At 47.6% G+C, this 21,658-nt stretch overlaps 1 protein-coding gene, 1 long non-coding RNA gene and 2 other non-coding genes across 20 annotated transcripts in view; all 4 read left to right on the plus strand.

Annotated features, from left to right (window-relative positions):
* Positions 1–12,090, plus strand: part of LOC133759570 (mediator of RNA polymerase II transcription subunit 18) — a 187,565-nt gene extending 175,475 nt beyond the window's left edge. For all 17 annotated transcript variants that reach the window (XM_062190762.1, XM_062190763.1, XM_062190760.1 and 14 more), the window contains 5 exons: positions 1,693–1,748; positions 3,349–3,410; positions 5,032–5,169; positions 6,496–6,572; positions 9,905–12,090. In XM_062190762.1, the coding sequence (XP_062046746.1) occupies positions 1,693–1,748; positions 3,349–3,410; positions 5,032–5,169; positions 6,496–6,572; positions 9,905–9,920 (349 nt within the window). In that variant the 3' untranslated portion in view covers positions 9,921–12,090. The remainder of the gene's footprint in view (positions 1–1,692; positions 1,749–3,348; positions 3,411–5,031; positions 5,170–6,495; positions 6,573–9,904) is intronic.
* A 5,507-nt stretch (positions 12,091–17,597) lies between these two features.
* On the plus strand, positions 17,598–19,302 carry LOC133760648 (uncharacterized). Its single transcript, XR_009865996.1, has 3 exons — positions 17,598–17,677; positions 18,589–18,621; positions 19,108–19,302. It is a non-coding gene; the product is annotated as an uncharacterized LOC133760648 (long non-coding RNA).
* Positions 18,310–18,513, plus strand: LOC133761288 (small nucleolar RNA SNORA73 family). Its single transcript, XR_009866090.1, has one exon. It is a non-coding gene; the product is annotated as a small nucleolar RNA SNORA73 family (small nucleolar RNA).
* LOC133761287 (small nucleolar RNA SNORA73 family) lies at positions 18,835–19,038 on the plus strand. The gene has a single exon (XR_009866089.1). It is a non-coding gene; the product is annotated as a small nucleolar RNA SNORA73 family (small nucleolar RNA).
* Positions 19,303–21,658: the final 2,356 nt, after the last annotated feature.

Below are 21,658 nucleotides of genomic sequence, written 5' to 3' on the forward strand. Positions count from 1 at the left end.
CCACGGCTCAATAGGCTAATCCTCCACCTTGCGGCGTCAGCACTCCGGGTTCTAGTCCCTGTCGGGGCGCCGGATTCTGTCCTGGTTGCTCCTCTTCCAGGCCAGCTCTCTGCCGTGGCCCGGGAGTACAGTGGAGGATGGCCCAAGTGCTTGGGCCCTGCACCCCATGGGAGACCAGGAGAAGCACCTGGCTCCTGCCTTCGGATCAGCGCGGTGTGCCGGCAGCAGCACAGCAGCCATTGGAGGGTGAACCAACGGCAAAGGAAGACCTTTCTGTCTGTCTCTTTCTCACTGTCCACTCTGCCTGTCAAAAAAAAAAAAGAAAGAAAAAAAGAAGAAATCCAGAGAGAAATTATCATTTTTTAAAAAAAATAAGTATATACTACTTTGTTGTTGTTGTTTTAAAATTTATTTATTTGAAATGCAGAGTGACAAAGAGAGCAGGAAAGACAGAAACAGATCTTTTGTATGCTGACTCACACCCTAAAATGGCCGCAACAACCAGGGCTGGGCCAGCGGAAAGCCAAGAGCCAGGAGCCAGGATCTCCTACATGGGTGACAGTGGCCCAAGCACTTGGGCCTTCTGCTGCTACTATTCCCATGCCATTAGTTGGGAGCTGGATTGCAAATGAGCAGCTGGGACTCAAATTGGTGCCCACAGGGGATGCTGGTTTTACAGGTGGGCCACTTAACCCACTGTACCACAACAACCCCCAGAGTCACACTGAAACTTTGTTTCATACACACACACACACACACACATATATATATATTTACATATATATGTAAAATAAATATACATGTTATATCTATTTACATATATGTATATTTGTGTAAATATATACACACACACACACACATATATAACTTATGTTTACTAAATCTCACTCTTTGCCCTTATTTTCTGAATCAGAATTTCAGTTGATGTGCATGTGGAATCTGTTGTTAACAAAGGGTCTAGTGCTTCCGAAAGGGAAAAGGCATTTTGGTAACCCCTGTCCAGTCTAAACCTTCCCTTTGCAGGTGAGGACACTCGGGGAGTAGCCAAGCTTCTTTGTGGTAATAGCTCTTCCTGAGGTCAGAGGCAGTGCTACAATCCTGGTCTCCTGTTAGTATATACAAGTCCTTTTTACAGCGTAATACTTGTGTTAGCACTTTCTTTTTTTTTTTTTTTTTTTTTTTTTTTTTTTTTTGACAGGCAAAGTGGACAGTGAGAGAGAGACAGAGAGAAAGGTCTTCCTTTTGCCGTTGGTTCACCCTCCAATGGCCGCCGCGGTAGGCGCGCTGTGGCCGGCGCACCGCGCTGATCCGATGGTGGGAGCCAGGTGTTTCTCCTGGTCTCCCATGGGGTGCAGGGCCCAAGCACTTGGGCCATCCTCCACTGCACTCCCTGGCCACAGCAGAGAGCTGGCCTGGAAGAGGGGCAACCGGGACAGGATCGGTGCCCCGACCGGGACTAGAACCCGGTGTGCCGGCGCCGCAAGGCGGAGGATTAGCCTAGTGAGCCGCGGCGCCGGCCTGTGTTAGCACTTTCAATGGAAAATTATTTTTCATTTCAAATAAATGAAATATATCCCTTTGAAAGTTTTGGTTTCTTGTGCATGGGACTAATATAAACCGTGACCAAAAAAATCGCTGTGAACAAGGTTGGAAGTTTCACATAGACATTACCTGTACTTTTCTTCTTTCCAGGCGACTGAGTCAAAGACCAACACCAGAAGAACTAGAACAACGAAATATACTGCAGCGTGAGTCCAGCTGGGCAATAAAGTTATATAGATGCTCTTTGTAAATTTCTCACTTTCCTATAAATAAAAGAGAAAGTGAGTGTTTGCTGTAAGGGCTGAAGAGAATTGGTTTCATCCAGGAAAAAGCTATTCATATTTTCCCTTGAAGGAACAGTCCCCAAGCTTCCTTTGGAAGATGGCCTCATTGTTGTGTACTGGATATGCCAAAACTTTGTTTTTATGCTCTCACAGTTTCCTGGGACTGCTGTGGGCATTTGAGAGGATTTGATTGTGTTTGGGAGATGTTGTCCAGCCTTTCTGCATCTTCCGGGGACTAAGGTGGTGGCTGTGCGTGTGAAGGAGACATGTCTGTTCCTAGTGGAATCTGATGGCTAGGGCCCAAAGCAAGTCCCAGATGCAGCAGTCTTCCTGTGGCTTTCACCCCCTAGGATGTTTTTACCTCCATAGTCACCAGTAGAACCCTGTGACTGTCTACATAATTAGCTCCCTAATACCTCCTCACTGAAGAGGCATCGGCTTCCCTAGGATTACTTGTTGGCATGCTCATCTGACCAGTCCATCCTCTCAGCCCGGTGTGGATATACACAGCCTGTCAGTTAGTAAATTTTATTTTATTTTATTAATTTATTTAAAGATGTATTTATTTATTTGAAAGGCAGAGTTACAGAGAGGGATGGAGAGACACAGAAACAGATCTTCCATCTGTTGGTTCACTCCCCAAATGACAGCAACAGCTGGTACTGGGCCAGGCTGAAGCCAGGATCCAGAAGCTTCATCCAGGTCTGAAACACCTGAGAAGCCCAAACACCTGAGCCATCTTCTGCTGCTCTCCCAGGCACATTAGCAGGGAGCTGGATCAGAAGTAGAGCAGCTGGGACTCCAGTCAGCACCCATATGGGATGCCAGCTTCACAGGCAGAAGCTTAACCTACCATGCCACAACACCAGCCTCCAGTTAGTAAATTTTCAACTGTGGAAGCCTCTGTAGACATGACACAAAACTAGATGTGATCTCTATTGTCCAACCTTTAGTTCATGGGCAGTAAAAATGTAGCTGGCCCACCAGATTTGGTCCCAGAATTTGTTGACCTCTGCTCTTAAGTGACTGTATCTATTAACAAGAAAATTGTCTGGGCCGGTACCGTGGCTCACTAGGCTAATCCTCTGCCTGCAGCGCCGGCACACCGGGTTCTAGTCCCGGTTGGGGCACCAGATTCTGTCCCTGTTGCTCCTCTTCCAGTCCAGCTCTCTGCTGTGGCCCGGGAGTGCAGTGGAGGATGGCCCAGGTGCTTGGGCCCTGCACCCGCATGGGAGACCAGGAGGAAGCACCTGGCTCCTGGCTTCGGATTGGTGCAGTGCGCCAGCCATAGCGGCCATCTGGGGGGTGAACCAATGGAAGGAAGACCTCTCTGTCTCTCTCTCACTAACTCTGCCTTTAAAAAAAAAACAAACAAGAAAATTGTCTGGAATAGCTATCCTCAAAGGTAGTATCTTACTCTGATTTGGAAATATAAAAAATATTTGTGGTATAATTATTTTAAAAGTTTAATACGCAGATTGCCATTCTGAAATAACACTTTTTTTTTTTTTCTCAATTGTAGCTAAAAATGAAGCTGATCGTCAGGCAGAAAAAAGAGAGATTAAACGTCGACTCACTAGAAAGGTACCACTTCCTGTGTGTTTGATCTCGTTCTGTCTACTGACAATACGCCTTACACATGGAAGACATACTGTCAGTAGAAACCAAGTATCAGTTATATTTGATTAGGAAGAAATGAATTCGACTTAAGATGCCAGAGATTTCTATGGAATATAATACATGGTGCAAATATAGAAAATAACACATTATCAAGGGTGTTTTACTTTCAGTATTTCAAAAATGCTTAACTCAAGAAGCTGTTCAGTAAATATCTGAATAAATACTGACCTTTTACTTGGCAGACTTGGTATTTTCATGTGGATACTGTTGTTGACATGAGATACAATAACAGGAGGAGTGTGTAGCAATCAGGGAAAGACTGAAAATAACCCTGAAGGTATATGAAAAGTATTAGATACCATAATTTTCTCCTTGGTCCCATATCAATTAGGATAGACCTGTTAGCTTTCGAGGTGAAATTAATCCCTTTCTCCTTTCCTTCTTACCATCAATTTGCAATTACCTCCTGTAATTCAATTTTTGAAGATTTATTTATTTATTTGAAAGTTACAGAGAGGGAGAGACACAGTGAGAGAGAGATCTTCCATCTGCTGGTCCACTCCCCAAATGGTCACAGTGGCCAGGGCTGAGCCAGGCCGAAGCCAGGGGCATCTTCCAGGCCTCCCACATGAGTGCAGTGGCCCAGGCAGTTGGGCCTTCTGCTGCTGCTTTCCCAGGCACATTAACAGGGAGCTGAATTGGAAATGGAGCAGCTGAGATTTGAACTGGCACTTGTGTGGGAAGCCAGCGTGGCAAGCAGAGGCTTAACCTGCTATGCCACAATGCTGGTGCCCTCCTGTAGATTCTGTTTAGATTTTTTAAAAAATAGTTATTTATTTGAGAGGCAGAGTTACAGAGAGATCTTCCATCTACTAGTTCACTCCCAAATGGCTGCAACAGCTGGAGCTGGGCTGATCCAAAGCCAGGAGATGGGAGCTTTTTCTGGTCTCCCTCATGGGTGCAGTGGCGCAAGCATTTGGGCCATCTTCCAGTGTTTTCCTAGGCCATTAGTAGAGAACTAGATTGGAAGAGGAGCAGCTGGGACATGAACCAGTGCCCATGTGGAGGTTTAAGAAGCCGGTGCCACGGCTCAATAGGCTAATCCTCTGCCTGCGGCACCGGCACACCGGGTTCTAGTCCCGGTCGGGGCACCGATCCTGTCCCGGTTGCCCCTCTTCCAGGCCAGCTCTCTGCTGTGGCCAGGGAGTGCAGTGGAGGATGGCCCAAGTGCTTGGGCCCTGCACCCCATGGGAGACCAGGAGAAGTACCTGGCTCCTGCCATCGGATCAGTGCGGTGCACTGGCCGCAGCGCGCTACCGCGGCGGCCATTGGAGGGTGAACCAACGGCAAAAAGGAAGACCTTTCTCTCTGTCTCTCTCTCACTGTCCATTCTGCCTGTCAAAAAAAATCCTCATATGTACTCTCTGGAGATTGGACCTAGGGATCAGTAGTGTTAAAAGCCTCCCAGGTGATTCCAAGTGCTATGGAGGTTGAAGCATTTGTTTAGAGGTGATAGAGGTGATTTGAATACATGATTGATGCCTAACTCCTGGCACAGTGAACTAAGCAGCTCTGTTTCTTTCAGCTCAGTCAAAGGCCAACTGTGGCTGAACTACTTGCCAGGAAGATTCTGAGGTTTAATGAGTATGTGGAGGTAACAGATGCTCAGGATTATGACCGACGAGCCGACAAACCTTGGACCAAACTGACTCCTGCTGACAAGGTAGGTGGATAGTTAAAGAATGCAGATAGCAACTGGAAGCTTTGGGAATTGATAAAATGTTGAATTTCCAAGCAGGGGAAGACATCTGTAGGGATACCCACATCCCAAATCAGTGCCTGGGATTGAATCCCACCTGCCCCTCTGCCCTGTCCATTTCAGGCTTTGCAGCCTCTGCAGTCCTGTGAGATTCAAGTTTCCATCCTCACATATTAAAAGTACAGGGTCTAAACACTGCACTGAATAATAATGGGAGACCCAGGTGAGGATTTGGCACAGTGATGAAGTGGCCACATCCCATATCAGAGTGGCTGGTTCAAGTCCCAGCTACTCTGCTGTGATCCAGCTTCCTGCTAGCACACATGTTGGCCCAAATATTTGGGTCCCTGCCACCTATGTGGGAAACCCAAATGGAATTCCTGGCCCTTGGTTTCAGTTCAGATCAGCTCAGGGTGCTGTGAGCATTTGGAGATGGAAGATCTGTGTATGTGTGTCTCTTCCTCTCTGTCACAATGCTTTTTAAATAAATAAATCTTGAACAATAATAACACACACACAAAAATCAGGATACAAAATAGCAAGATATACAAACAAAACTAATCTATATTATATTATAATCTATATAATTTATATCTATATAAAGTCGTTTTTAAAGTAATTTTTGAAAGACATTTTTTCTAAAATTTTTTAAAAATATATGATAGCAAGCCCCATCCACTTGTTCACTCCCCAAATGACCATAGGAGCCAGCTAACACTGGGTTAGGCCAAAGCCAAGAGCCTGGAACTCAAGCTGGGTCTCCCATATGAGTGGCAGGGACCTAATTATTTGAGCTATCATCAGTGAATTAGCAGGAAGCTGCAATCAGGAGCCAGAAGCCAGTGTCAGACGCAGGTACTCCCATGTGGGACACAGACATAACTGCTAGATCAAACACATATTATATTATATTATATTATATTATATTATATTATATTAGGCTGGGAGGAAATTGGTATATTTTAGTAATTACCCATATTTCACTTTTATAACGGAAAAGACATTTTTACATGACCTGAAAGCTATGTTACAAAATCTCCTTTAAGTTTTTCCATTATTTGCTTTAACTCAAAATTTTGGCTTTAAAATTAACTGAATGATATTAGGGAAAGTGATGAATATCAGGCTCAGAGCTTGGCATGTCCAGTCCTGGCTCCCTTCCTCTCTCTGGGTTGCCAGCCGGGGACTACAGTGACTCAGAGAGTTAAGCACAGTGGTTAATGAATGGCAACTCATACTGCTGCACCACCACAGAGAAGATGCTGAGACAGTTTTGTTTCTATTCCACAGGCTGCCATAAGAAAAGAATTAAATGAATTTAAAAGCTCAGAGATGGAGGTGCATGAAGACAGCAAACATTTTACACGGTAAGACCCAAAAGACCAAATAGTCTGAGCTGAAAGTTGGCACTTCATCCAAAAGCAAACAAACCACAGATATTCAGAAAAGAACTCTAAGGACACTGTTAAAAAGGAGGACACTCAGTGATGATTACCAAAATTCAGAGAAGGGCATAAGAACTAAGAAGCCTGAGAAGTTTGCCAGGATTTGTACTGGAATGGTGCTGTTCCTGGCTGTATCAGTGTTGCCTGTTTTTGTTTTGTTAGTAGTGGTAATAAAGTGCTACAGTGAGCAAAGCAAAGGAGTAGGTTTTTTTTGTTTTGTTTTTTTATAGTTTGTTTGTTTTTTGGACAGGCAGAGTTAGAAAGTGAGAGAGAGAGACAGACAGAAAGGTCTTCCTTCTGTTGGTTCACCCCCAAAATGGCCGCTATGGCTGGCGCGCTGCACCGATCTGAAGCCAGGAGCCAAGTGCCTCCTCCTGGTCTCCCATGCGGGTGCAGGGCCCAAGCACTTGGGTCATCCTCCACTACACTCCCGGGCCACAGCAGAGAGCTGGACTGGAAGAGGAGCAACTGGGACAGAATCCAGCACTCCGACCGGCACTAGAACCCGGGGTGCTGGCGCCGCAACCGGAGGATTAGCCTAGTGAGCCGCAGCGCTGGCCAAAGGAATAGTTTTTGCTAAAGGTGAGAGTTAGACAGAACATGATGCTTAGGCTGGATAAGATTGGCAAAGAATTTAGCTGAACAGGAAGGAAGGAAAGAACATCACTTACAGGAGCACCAGCAGGGGCCTGCGCTGTGGCATAACAGATAAAGCCACTGCCTGCAGTGCCAGCATCCCATATGGGCGCTGGTTCCAGTTCTGGCTGCTCCACTTCCAATCCAGCTCTCGGCTGTGGGCTGGGAAAGCAGTAGAAGATGGCCCCAGTCCTTGGGCTCCTGCTTCCGCATGGGAGACCTGGAAGAAGCTCTTAGTTCCTGGCTTCAGATCAGCACGGCTCCAGCTGTTGTGGCCATTTGGAGTATGAACCAGCGGATGGAAGATCTTTCTCTCTCTTTCTGCCTCTGCCTCTGTAACTCTACATTTCAAATAAGTAAATCAATCTTGAAAAAAAAAAAAAAGCAGCAGCAGCAGCAGTAGCACCAACATTAGCAAGGCTATGGAGATAGGAAAGTGCATGGTGTTCTGAGTAACAGAAAGTATGTCTGGAGCAGAGGGTGTGTGAGGTGGTGTGGTGGAAGTAAGCCAGAGATGGGTTCCTGGCCCACTCTGAGGAGTTTTGACTCTTATCTGGGATGTTGGAACCATTGGAAGATTATAAGCAGGGAATTCTGTGTATTCCGAAAGATCTCAAGTGGAATCACGGAAGGCTGAAGAGACCAGCAGCAAGGAAACCACTTAAAAGTGAACAAAATAATCACAGTGAGCATAGTGGTAGCCTAAATGGGAAAAGCTACAGTAAGAATGCAAAGGAGATTGAAAATTTTTTTTTTATTTATTTGAAAGAGTTACTGAGAGAGGGAGAGAAATAGAGAGAAACCTTCCATCTGCTGATTCACTTCCCAAATGGCCACAAGAGGAGGGGCTGAACTAGTCCAAAGCCAGCAGGAACTTCACCCAGGTCTCCCATGTGGGTGGCAGGGGCCTAAGCTTGGGCCATCTCCTGCTGCTTTCCCAGGTGCTTTTACAGAAAACTGGATCAGAAGCAGAGCAACCAGGACTTGAACCAGCACTCTAATGTGGTATGCCAGCGTCACAAGCAGCAGCTTAACCTGCTGTGCCACAACACCAGCCCCAGAAAGTTTTTATTCTGAAAGAGGACAATAAACAAACTGGAAAATCATTTACATTACATTAAGTGTGATGTCCTGTGACACTTCAAGCTGGAGAGGCCTAGAAGACAGGCATTCAGTCTACTCAGAGGAAAAAACTATGTTTAAAGATACAAATGAAAAAAAAAAAAAAAACAAAAACCTGGTGTTAAAATGGAAATGGCATAGAAAATTAATTATTTTGAAAAAAAAAATTATGTAGGATCTCTGTCTTTAATGTGCTGTACATTGCTATTTAATGCTATAATTAGTAATCCAATGGTAGTTTTTTCACTTGATGTTGCTATTGGGCAAAATGTTGAAATCTTTACCTAATATATACTAAACTGATCTTCTGTATACAAAGAGAATTGAAAATGAATCTTTACATGAATGGAAGGGGAAAGGGAGCGGGAGGGGGGAGGGTTGCGGGCGGGAGGGAAGTTATGGGAGGGGGGAAGCCATTGTAACCCATAAGCTATACTTTGGAAATTTATATTCATTAAATAAAAGTTTAATAAAAAAAAAAAAAGATACAAATGAAAAAAAAAAATCATAAATCTTTAGGAGGAAGGGTGGACAAAGGAAAGTGAGCCAGAACAGCATACTCAGGGAAACCAATTGAAGGAGGAAAATTTAGGGAAAAGGTGGTGTTAGAAAAGCCAGAGAAGGCCGGCGCCGCGGCTCAATAGGCTAATCCTCCGCCTAGTGGCGCCGGCACACAGGGTTCTAGTCCCGGTCGGGGCGCCGGATTCTGTCCCGGTTGCCCCTCTTCCAGGCCAGCTCTCTGCTATGGCCCGGGAGTGCAGTGAAGGATGGCCCAAGTCCTTGGGCCCTGCACCCCATGGGAGACCAGGAGAAGCACCTGGCTCCTGGCTTCAGATCAGCGCGGTGCGCCGGCTGCAGCACACCAGCCGCAGCGGCCATTGGAGGGTGAACCAATGGCAAAAGGAAGACCTTTCTCTCTGTCTCTCTCACTGTCCACTCTGCCTGTCAAAAAAATAAAAAAGAAAAGAAAAGCCAGAGAAAAAGTTCCAAGAAAGAAGAAAAGGGGTCATGAGTATCAGATACAACAGAAAGGTCAGGTAGAATGAGAATGGAGAAGTGATTTTTTTAAAAAATTAGGATGTAGGGGCCGGCATTGTGGCATAATGGGTTAAGCTCCTGCCTGCAACACCAGCATCCCTTATGGATCAGTTCATGACCCTGTTGCTCCACTTCTGAACCAGCTCTCAGTAAATGGCCTGGGGAAGCAGCGGAAAATGGCCCAAGTATTTGGGCTCCTGCCATCCAAGTGGGAGACTCAGATTCAGCTCCTGGCTCCTGACTTCAGCCAGGCCTAGCACTGGTTGTTGGAGCCATCTGGGGAGTGAACCAGCAGATGGAAGACCTCTCTCTCTCTGTAACTCTGTCTTTCAAATAAATAAATCTTTTTTAAAAAATAATATTTTTTTAAAATTAGGATATAACATTACTAATATTTAATAATGGCACAGCAATTTACATTATCTGGTAACTTGTCTCTTTTTGATCATCTGTTTTAGCTATCATCGTCCATGATGTTGAAGTGTGAGAGAGGAACTGTGTGACCTGCCCCCAAAAACAAGGCTGCTTAGCTGCTTCAGTCTCGAATGACATTTGGAAGGAACTCTAGCACTTGTCAGCACTGCCAGAATGGCATCCTCTGGGATCTAGTTCTGGGGTACACAGCACTTCTATGAATGTAGCATTTCACTGGAAGGGATTCCCATGTGCTACCCTGGGACAAAAGTGAACACTCTGTCAGTGTTGTTGAGCTTTTCAATATTGCAGCATACTTGAGGGGCCTTCTCAGCCTAGCCACCAAAGTTCTGGGCCATTTGCAGGTTCTGGGTTTTATTGGCTCCCTGTACCCTCACCCCAGGATGGCTGTGCTCATTGTTTGCACCATTAACCTTACTTGCCCCCCTGGGTTCTGAGACCCACCTGTGTAGGCAGTAAATTCCAGCCATCTGCAGGTCCTTTGGCAAAGAAGTCCCCACCTCCCGGGGAGGCCTCATCCCATGCTGGCGTTTCAGTGGGAAGCGTGCACTGAACCGCCTGTAACAGCAATACCGTCCCCCACAGGCTCCTGAGCCAGCGGGCTTTCAGGATCTGACAGAAGTCGTCCTGATTGTATTAAAAAGTGCTCTTGAAGATGGAATAGGAACTTTGTTTTCCTTGTCATAAACAGTCTGAGCTGCAACCAGAATCTAAGTTGGTTAAATGAAAAAAAAAAAAAAAAAAAGTGTGTATTTTCTACACATGAACACAAACAAAAGGCCTTAATCTTAATACCAGCTTGGCAGAAAACTGACTTGCGGCTGAAGTTGTACAGGCTGTTGTATTATGTCAAATGTTACTGTGCATCACTTTAACCGACAGATATATTTTCCATAAAGCAGAGTTTTAGCAACTCCTTGGGATCACCTGTGTGCTTTCAGTCCCCACACTCCCAGCCAGAATCACAGCTAAGTTGTAAGGGGCGTGGGGTCTGCCAGAGGAACAGGGCTGGGGAGCAGCATGGAGGGGCTCGGTCACAGCCCACTGCTCCTGTCTCCTTCTCAGTGCTGTCTGCCCTCTCCTGCTGCACGGTCCCTCTTCACGCCAGTCCTGACCCTCCTGCCCACCTGTGGCAGCTGTCACCTCGCTCACCCCTTCTCATCCATGCAATAGCCAGTATGGTTGTTACCTGGGCATGGACCCAGCCCCCAACTCCTTTTGTATTTATAATATACATTAATATGGTTTCCTGAAACAAAATTTGTATTTTTATGAAAACCAATCAGCCTCACTATTTCCATCTAATTCCTATCCAGACTATAAGTGGGAAAAAATAACTTCTATTGTAACTGAAGACTGTGACTTTTTCTTTCACTTAATGTTTAGGACATTGTGGCCATGTCATGGTTTCTTCTGAGTTACTCTGCCGTCCCTGTCTTGTGTTATGTGTGCAGCCTTCACGTTTTCTTCCTTTCATGTCCATTAAAGACATGTTGAAGAATCAGACTATCAGGTCAAAACAAAAAAGCTGAAGTGGCCTTAAAGGTAGTGTCTTTCTGTGGGGAAAGGAGGGATTTGGATTGCTCAGTTACTGTCAGACGTTTCTGGCTATGGAAGTAACACTAGAATCACATCTTCTTGAGCTCAGTCCACTGGGTAACTCGGAGATCAGTGATGATTCTCCTGATCTGTAGAGGTCTGAATGTAAGGTGGCCCACATGGCGTGACCGCCACCTGGACTTGTAACCTCTTGCTCGATGGTGTGGGCACTGCTCGGCTTTACGCCCGAATTCTCTGTGGCCCTCGTTTTAATGAGGTTTTCCAGTCCTTCCTTCACTGCCTTTCTTTCCCTTAATGTGCCAACCCTGAAACAGGACTTGATTTCCCGAACTACTTGTCTGCCTCTATGTGCCACCAAGGAATCTGGATGAATGTTCTCATGTTCTTGAGATAAGACACTCTGGGGGTCAAAGTCTGTTGAGGGTTTTTTTGTTGTTATGTACATAAAAATGGATCTTGTGTTCCTTTGCTGTGTAAGTTGGTACTGTCATGCAAACTCACAATCATTATGTAAAAAAAGAAGTAAAAGCCTGGTGTACTTCAAGATTCTTCCCTGATGTATAGAATCTCCTTGTAAAATAAATCATTTTGTTGTATATCAGCCTTCCCATCAATATTAATTATTAAAGTATTTTAGAATTTTAAAATATCAAACCATACAATTCTGGTGTGAGGCATTTATTTCTTAGATTTGATTATTCTGAAAGATTAAAGCCAACTTAAAAACACCTAAAACAATGTTAATGACTGTAAATGAGAACTAGATGGGGATGGGGGCATTGGACATTTCATGTAGCCAGTGAGGTCAGTCATGTCTGTGTCTGACTGCACAGACCACAGAGAGGGAAGCCGGCTGTGAAGCCTGAATTTCCCGGGTACTATACTGAATGCTTCGCCTGCAGCCCACCCCTTACCTGTTAATGAAAGTGAACCCATTTCGCCAGTGAAGAAACTGAGGAATGGTTGCTTCCCCCAGGTCAAAACAAGTTATGTAATCACTTTTCACATACACTTAAAGACAAGCACTTGCATTCCGTTCAGTTGGCCCTCCAAAGATTTACTCATATGAACAACATGATTGGACTTTGGGCTAACAACACAAAGTGACAGCTGGTACTTGATGTCTTCCTCTGTGGCAAGCACCCCTCTTTCATTCCAAGTGGCCTCAGCAATGACTCACTTTGTACTTGTCACCTCAGAGCCTCACTTTGCCAGGGGTTAAAAGAAATATGGGCCGGCGCCACAGCTCACTTGGCTAATCCTCCAGCTGCGGCGCCAGCACCCCGGGTTCTAGTCCCGGTTGGGACGCCAGATTCTGTCCCGGTTGTTCCTCTTCCAGTCCAGCTCTCTGCTGTGGCCCAGGAAGGCAGTGGAGGATGGCCCAAGTGCTTGGGCGCTGCACCCGGATGGGAGACCAGGAGGAAGCACCTGGTTCCTGGCTTCGGATCGGTGCCGTGTGCTGGCCGTAGCGACCATTTGGGGGATGAACCAACAGAAGGAAGACCTTTCTCTCTGTCTCTCTCTCACTGCCTATTATTCTCTCTCTGTCTCATTGTCTAACTCTGCCTGGAAAAAAAAAAAAAAAAGCTAGCCCTGAAATCAGAACAACCAAAACCTCGATTGTGAGGTGCTCTGCAGGTTCAACCCTGATAGGCATGGAGGGAAAACTAGGAGCCACAGCAACCTGGACATCTTACACCATGAGCTTCTGGTGTCTGTGTGGGTGTAGTTAATCCTCCGCACAACACACCCAACCCTGTTCTGAGAATTTTACCTCCGTTACAGAGCATACAGGTTATCAGGAAAAATCACCTTTAAGTTACCTCTTTCTGCCACTAAAAACATATATTTTTTCTTTTTTTTTTTTTCATATTTATTTGACAGAGTTAGAGAGAAAGGTCTTCCTTCAATGGTTCACCTCCCAAATGGCCGCCAAGCCGGAACTACGTTGATCTGAAGCCAGGAGCCAGGTGCTTCCTCCTGGTCTCCCATGCAGGTGCAGGGGCCCAAGGACTTGGGCCATCCTCCACTGCCTTCCCTGGCCACAGCAGAGAGCTGGACTGAAGAGAAGCCACTGGGACTAGAACCCGGCACCCACATGGAATGCCAGCACCACAGGCGGAAGATTAACCATGTGAGCCACGGCCTTGGTCCCCTTTTTTTTTTTTTTTTTGACAGAGTGGATAGTGAGAGAGAGACAGAGAGAAAGGTCTTCCTTTTGGCCGTTGGTTCACCCTCCAATGGCCGCTGCGGCCGGTGCATCGTGCTGATCCGAAGCCAGGAGCCAGGCGCTTCTCCTGGTCTCCCATGCGGGTGCAGGGCCCAAGGACTTGAGCCATCCTCCACTCCCTTCCTGGGCCATAGCAGAGAGCTGGCCTGGAAGAGGGGCAACCGGGATAGAATCCGGCGCCCCAACCGGGACTAGAACCCGGTGTGCTGGCGCTGCAAGGCGGAGGATTAGCCTATTAAGCCACCGCGCCGGCCCCCCATATGTTTTTAAGATTTATCTGTTGGGGCCAGTGCTGGGGTGTAGCAGGTAAAGCTGCCACCTGCAGTGCCAGCATCCCATATGGGCGCTGGTTCGAGTCCAGCTGCTCCACTTCTGATCCAGCTCTGCTGTGGCCTGGGAAAGCAGCCCAAGATGGCCCAAGTCCTTGGGCCCCTGCACCCATGTGGGAAGACCCAGAGGAAGTTCCTGGCTCCTGGCTTCAGATCAGTGCAGCTCCGGCCCTTGCAACCAACTGGGGAGTCAACTAGAGGATGGAAGACCTCATTCTTTCTGCCTTTCCTTCTCTCTGTGTAATTCTGACACTGGCTGCTTCCCAGGGCAAGTGCCAGCAAGAAACTGCAAGTGAGAGTGGCACCCAGACTGAAACCCAGATCCTCAGATATGGGACATGGGCATCCCAGCCAGCGGCTTAACCATTTGGACAAACCTGCATCACAAATTGCTGTTTGATATCTATTTCTGTGTTTGATATCTACTGTTCTAAAGTTAAATCTGAGAAATTTAAAAAATATTAACACTTCCAAATAATCTATTATATGTACATATTAATATTATATGTTTTTGTTTGTTTGTTTTTACTTTTTGACAGGCAGAGTGGCTAGTGAGAGAGAGAGGCAGAGAGAAAGGTCTTCCTTTTGCCGTTGGTTCACCCTCCAATGGCTGGCGCGCTGCGGCCGGCGCACCGCACTGATCCAATGGCAGGAGCCAGGTACTTCTCCTGGTCTCCCATGGGGTGCAGGACCCAAGCACTTGGGCCATCCTCCACTGCACTCCTGGGCCACAGCAGAGAGCTGGCCTGGAAGAGTGGCAACCGGGACAGAATCCGGCACCCCAACCGGGACTAGAACCCGGTGTGCCGGCGCCACTAGGCGGAGGATTAGCCTGTTGAGCCATGGCGCCGGCCTATCATATGTATTTTTTAAAAGTAATTTTCATTTTATTTGAAAGGCAAAGAGGCAGAGAGACCTTTCATCTGCTGGTTCACTTCCCAAATGCCTACAAAAGCCAGGGCTCAGCCAGGCCAATGCCAGGAGCCCAGAACTCCATCTGGGTGTCAGGGACCCATGTTCTTGAGCCATCACCTGCTGCCTCCTAGGATACACATTAGCAGGAAGCTGGACTGGAGGCAGAGGAACAGGGCTTGGTATCAGGAACTCTATGGGATACGGGCATCCCAAACAGCAGCGTAACTACTGTGCCACATCTCCACCCCAGTTCATGTACTTTTAGGAAAAAACTCTTTTTCAAAATAATTAGAAGAGTAGTATTAAAATTTTTGCAAATCTCTGTAATGTCTAGTTTAACAGATGTCAGTTCAATTCTCATATCTGCATCTACATTTAATCTATGGTGGAAATGATGTTTTGGTTCTAGTATGTGAAAACCCAACCTCATACAGATACACAGCTCAAAAAGATGTCAGCCATTCTTTCAAGGAAAATGCTATTCTGCAAAAAAAAAAAAAAAAAAAAAGTCTACTTCAGCTCACAACTCAATCACATAAGTGAATCTGAAGTGCTTTAAGTATATTTTGTCCCACAAAATATTAAAAGAGATACTCAGAAGTTGAGAATTAACCAAACTAATTATTTTTACTTCCTCATTAAGAACAATTTTAGGGGGGCAGCGCTGTGTGTAGCAGGTAAAGCCACTACCTGCAGAGCCAGCATCCCACATGGGTGCCAGTTTGAGTCCTGGCTGCTCCTCTTCTGATCCAGCTCTCTGCTATGGCCTGTGAAAGCAGCAGAAGATGGCCCAAGTGCATGGGCCCCTGCATCCATGTGGGAGACCCGGAAGAAGCTCCTGACTCCTGGCTGAAGCCTGGCCATTGAAGCCATCTAGGAAGTAAACCAGAGGTTAAGAAGATCTTTCTCTCTCTTTCTCTGTGTGTGTGTGTTTATGTCTCTCTCTCTCTGTAGCTCTTTCAAACAAATAAATAAATATTAAAAAAAAAAAATTTTTTAGGGGTGGGCATCTGGCCCAGCAGTGAAGACTCTGGTTAGGATACCTGCATCCCACATCAGAGTGCCTGGGTTTGGTAACTGGGCTCCACTCCTGACTCCAGCTTCCTCCTAATGCAGACCCTGGGTGCTCACTTCAGCAGCACATATACTAATGCAGACCCTGGGAGGTTGCCACAGCGATGGCCCAAGTGGTTGGGTACCTGGCACCCATAAAGGAGACACCTGGACCAGTCCTGGCTCCCAGCTTCAGGCCCAGTCAGGAAGAGGCACTGTGGGAACTGGAGGAGTGAACCAGCAGATGGTGTGCGTGCACGCTCTTAAATGTTGAGGGGGGACCCTGTTAGGTGAAAATGAATTTTTTAAGAACTGATTTTGTGGGGCCACAGCTGTGGCACAGTGGGTTGAAGCCCTGGCCTGAAGCACTGGCATCCCATATGGGCACCAGTTCTAGTCCTGGCTGCTCCTCTTCTGATCCAGCTCTCTGCTATGGCCTAGGAAAGCAGCCCAAGATGGCCCAAGTCCTTGGGCCCCTGCACCCACGTGGGAGACCCGAAAGAAGCTCCTGGCTTCGGATCGGTGCAGCTCTGGCTGTTGCGGTCATTTGGGGAGTGAACAAGCAGATGGAAGACCTCTCTGTCTCTACTTTTCTCTGTAACTCTTTAAAATAAAATAAATCTTAAAAAAAAAAAAAACTGATTTTGTGATGCGCATAATGACTACCGGTACAGTTTGGTGACAGACCCCTGAATTGTACCAGGGCTCCAAGGAGTTTTACCCACTGTGCTTCTACACAATCAGTGCCAGCGTCAACAGAGCAAAAAAGTCCAATGAAGCCTACGTATTGTTATCAAAGTTTTGCCTGCATGGACCCAGCAAAGTCTCAGGGACCCTGGGGTCTGCTGACCACACTTCGAGGACCACAGATCTGGGCTGTAAAATTTGAGTAATTGCACAAACGTCCCAGAATTGCGGTGATACTAAGTGACGTGTAAAGTGCCCGGCACAAAAACTCGAATAGAACAGAGCGACGCCTTCGATGCTTGTATTCCATCCAGCCTGGCTGGGAGGGCTCCAACCACACTCCACCACGTTTGCAACATTTCACTGGGACGTGCACTTCAAACCCTTCCCTCCTTGCCGGCCTCTTTGCGGCGGGGTTTTGGATGTGGTAAGTGTGCCGTTTCTGACCAGCGCCAGGGGGACCTGTGTGCACAGGTTGCTATGTTTTAGCCAACTGGGCTAGCAGCACTTCGGTCCTTTGACCTATGCATTTTTCAAAAGGCACCTTCCACGCGTGACAGGGCAGACTCACTCCCCCTCGAGCGTCTTCGCATTTACGTAGATGTCTTTTTCGTACTAAGGTGTTTTTTTTTTTTTCGTAAGCACATTTATTATCCAGAGATTTTCTGACCAGCTTCCCTCACGGCACACCCTGCAGACTGAATGAACTGATTATGGAGAAGTAAAAACACACCTATCTGTCTGAAAAACACATAGCCTGTTTCTGCGACTCACAACCCCCAGAGAGCACCGGCACGAGGCCGCCAGAACGGGAGACGCCTCTACTCCAGGAAGCGGCTGCCCCGATCGGCGTCCATTCCCAGGGGCCTTAGCGACTGTCCGATTCCCGGACTGCGCATGTGGCTGCGCAGGCGCAATAGACACGCCGTGACTTCCGGGCACCGCAAAAGGTATAAATACGGATGCGTTCCACCGCTTCGGTCTTTTATCCGGAAGCTTGAGCCGTCTCGTGTTTCGTGTTGGTGAGTGTCTAGCATTTCTCTTCAGTCCTGAATCTACTGTCTGTGCTCGGCAAGCAGCCTTTCCTGCGAGGGAAGTTTTATGCGTAGAACTCGGGCGCGCGGCGAAGCCTGGCGGGTGCGGCCCGCGGCGGCCTCGCGACCGCGACCCTGGGACGGCCGCGGGGCCCGCCGCCCACGCCTGCCTTCGGTCGATGGGGCCGTTTATCTCCTGGCGTGCACCCCCTCCGCGGAGTCGGGCCCCAAGTGCGGTTTCTAATCCCATCTCTCGCGCTTGACAACTGCGAATTCCAGCAGCTGGCTCCCGGGTCCGCGGCCGCTTTACGAAGTTTTGGTGGCTTAGCCCCGAGCTCTTGAATTTGGATTTATGGCTGCCGAGCCCGGGTTCTTAACGACCTGATGTACACGGCCTTGCCGTTAGCTTCCGCAGAGCAGTAATAACCCGCTGAGCTTTCCAGCCGTGTTTCCTGTGGAACGGGTCGCCCGGGATTTAATTCTGGTCGCCGATGGTGTGACGGTTGAGGGGTTTTGAAGTTTGGCGTGTATGGTAACGTGTCGGGTAAGGGGCTGTCCGCTAGAAATGGCTGGCTGGCGCACTCACCCGCAGAGGAGACGCGTTACACGGGCTGGGCCGTCCAACGTGGGCACCCCGGGAGGTCACTCTCCCCGGGCTCTGTCCAGGTGGCATAGGGGAGCACAGGGCTCTGCCCGATGACGTACAGTCCCTTCCCACGCCGTTGGAGAGGAAGCTGGGCCTCGAGTCTGCGCCTGCATATTCCTACAGCTTCCCAGAGTCCTGTGGACAATGACTGGGGAGACAAACCATGCAGGAAACAGCTGCCCGGAACATTCGATCCGAGTAAGACTCCCTCCTATTTGTCTCACTGCATTGATAAGTTATTTTGTTTTTGCAGAATTCTTTTAGGATTCCAAACAACTTGTCCAGGGTGAGTAGATCTGCTTTTTGAGTTGGGGTTTTGGGTTACTGTTGGTCCGGTGGATTTTCTGGGTGGTTTCTTAAACCTTCCTTGTTTGTGCAAGACAAACTGGTGCGTTTTCTAACAGGCCTTCCTTTTCCTTGTGTAGTTGGAGCTGAGAAGGGGCCTTGAAACTGTCCTGAGGGGTTGTGGTACTCGGTTATCTCCAATTTGCTGCTGATTCCAACGTGGACACCCCGGGAGGTCACTCTCCCCGGGCTCTGTCCAGGTGGCATAGGGGAGCACAGGGCTCTGCCCGATGACGTACAGTCCCTTCCCACGCCGTTGGAGAGGAAGCTGGGCCTCGAGTCTGCGCCTGCATATTCCTACAGCTTCCCAGAGTCCTGTGGACAATGACTGGGGAGACAAACCATGCAGGAAACAATCTAAGCATGCTAAAGTTTCACATTGAAATGAGGTGTTTGAGAGTCTGATCCTATATTTGTTGCCTTTCAGGAGAGAAGAGCCACACTTCTGGGCATCAGCTCCTTTATTTAGCAAGAGTTGGTAAAGAATTTTCCTTTTAAAAACACATTTAAAAAATTTTTGGGATTCACAAGGTTTGGGGTTTTTTAGAACAATGTATTTCTGATGTAAAATGTTAAAACAGTTCTAAAAATTCATGTATTGTGAATTGAAATAAAGGTGACTTTCGGATTTGTGTTGTTCCTTTTGTGGGGGAAAATGGCTGTGGTGACATCAAGTGGTGCTGTTTAACCAGTTCTTGCATAATGGGTTCCATGCTTAAATCTTAGGCTGTTCCTTCCCACAAGTGTTTAGCTTTTGTCAGCCATTGCTCGGTGGGGATGATGGGAGGTGTGTGAGGTGGTGTTTCTACAGGTGCTGCTCACCGAATCCACCACAGTGTAGCACAGGGTTCAGTGCCTTAACAGCTGGATCTGGTTCTGGGGCATTTGTACAGATGAGTGCTCTTGATGATGTGAGGAGGTTGAGTCACAATGACTCCATTGTCAAGCTCCTGTTCTGGCTCCCAGCAGTAAAGGATAAAGCCCTGGAGGATGGGGGCCAGAGGGGAACCATCTAGAAGGTAGGGCCTCTGCATGGTGCCATAGCCATGACTCCAGATGTGGGTGAATTTTAGTGGTTGGTAGACAAAAATTCTAGTTTTGAGCTGAAAAAGCTTGGGGTCTTGGTTTTGGGGATTATTTGAAAGGCAGGACTTGATCTGGTCCACTCCAAATGGCCACAGAAGCCAGTGTTGAGCTGTCAGCCAGGAGACCAGGCGCTTGTCACTTTTTTAGGCATTTCAGCAGGGAGTTAGAACAGATCTAACATTACTACAGATCTAACATTAACATTGTGCCAAGTCCCAGGAGATACCTGAGGTTGGTTTGTTTTTTAATTGAAAGACATTGGAGAGAGGTCTCCATCTCCTGGTTCATTCCCCAGTTTGCCACAAATGGCTGGAGCTTCTGGGTCTCCCATGTGGGTGCAGGAGCCCAAGCATTTGGGCCACCTACTTCTCCCTGGCCATAGCAGAGCACTGAATTGGAAGTGGGACAGCAGGAAGCCAGTGCTTCAGACCACAGCGCTGGCCCCTGTGAGGTGTTGATGTAACCTGTCTTCCAGTGGGTGAGTGGAAGACTAAATTACTGCCCAGGTCCATAGACAAGCATCTGCACAGAGGAGCAGGTACCCTTGCTCAGGTAGGGTCTTGGTTTTCTGGGACCAGGGCTGTAGCTGCTTTTTCAGCACACACTTCAACTCGAAAAGGAGTTTTTTCCCCCAGTGAACAGGATTTGGGGGCTCTGGCCCAGATTCCCAAGTGGCTGCAGTACTGGGCAGCAGGAATATTTGCAGTTCCCATCTAAACCAGATGCAAGTAAGGCAAAGCTGTTTGCAGGTGTTTCCTGAAGATGTCAAGTTCTGAGTTGTTTCAGGGTAGGCAGGTAAACCGGTTAAACTGCAAGTGTTTGGGTCCAGATGCTAGTTGAAGGGCAAGCATTTCGGTTAATCACCACCTGAAACACCTCAGTGTGTCCTGCCTCCACCCTCCAATCCATCTTTGCACTTTGGAAGCAGTAGCTAGTTACATATTCACCTGCCAGCCACGAGGGAGACCTGTTTGGAATTCCAGACTCCTGGCTTAGCCCCAGGTGTTGCAGGTATTGTAGTGAGCCAGCTGATGGAAGATCTCCATGCCTTTCCAAATAAAGGTTTCCTAATTTTGAATAGATGAGCCTTAAAGTTCAAATCCTTTCTTTCATAATGCCTGATATATTTTTCAAAGATTTGAGAGGCAGAGTTTGGGAGGGAGAGACAGGTCTTCCGTCTGCTGGTTCACTCACCAGATGGCCACAACAGCCAGAACTGGTCTGATCTGACATCAGCTGGGTTTCCAATGCAGGTGCAGGGGTCCAAGCACTTGGGCCATTTTCTACTGCTTTCCCAGGCCATAGCAGATTGCTGGATCAAAAGAGGAGCAGCTGGGACTCAAAACCAGTGCCCATATGGAATGCCGGTGCCACAGGTGGAGGCTTAGGCTTGTACACCACAGCACTGGCCTCATCTTTTTAAAAACCATTTCATTTTACTTGAAAGTTCTGGGGCCAGCGCTGCAGCGCAGCAGGTTAAAGCTTTGGTCTGCAATGCCGGCATCCCGTATGAGTGCTGGTTCGAGTCCCCGCTGCTCCATTTCCAACCCAGCTCTCTGCTATGGCTTGGGAAAGCAGTAGAAGATGGCCCAAGCACTTTGGCCCCTACACCCGCGTGGGAGACCCGAGGAAAGTTTCTGGCTTTGGATTGGTATAGCTCCAGCTGTTATGGTCCTCTGGGGAGTGAACCAGCAGATGGAAGAACGACCTCTCTATCTCTGTCTCTGCCTCTCTCTAACTCTGCCTTTCAAATTAAAAAAAAAAAAAAAGCCTCCCATCCACTTGTTCATTCCCCCCAAAAGACTCTTAAGGGCCAGAGTTGGGCTGGGCTGGGCTGAAACCAGGAGCCCAGAATTTCATCTGGGTGGCAGGGACCCAAGTACTTCAGCCAT

This window comes from Lepus europaeus, chromosome 5, assembly GCF_033115175.1.
Source record: "Lepus europaeus isolate LE1 chromosome 5, mLepTim1.pri, whole genome shotgun sequence".
NCBI classification, from domain to species: Eukaryota; Metazoa; Chordata; class Mammalia; order Lagomorpha; family Leporidae; genus Lepus; species Lepus europaeus.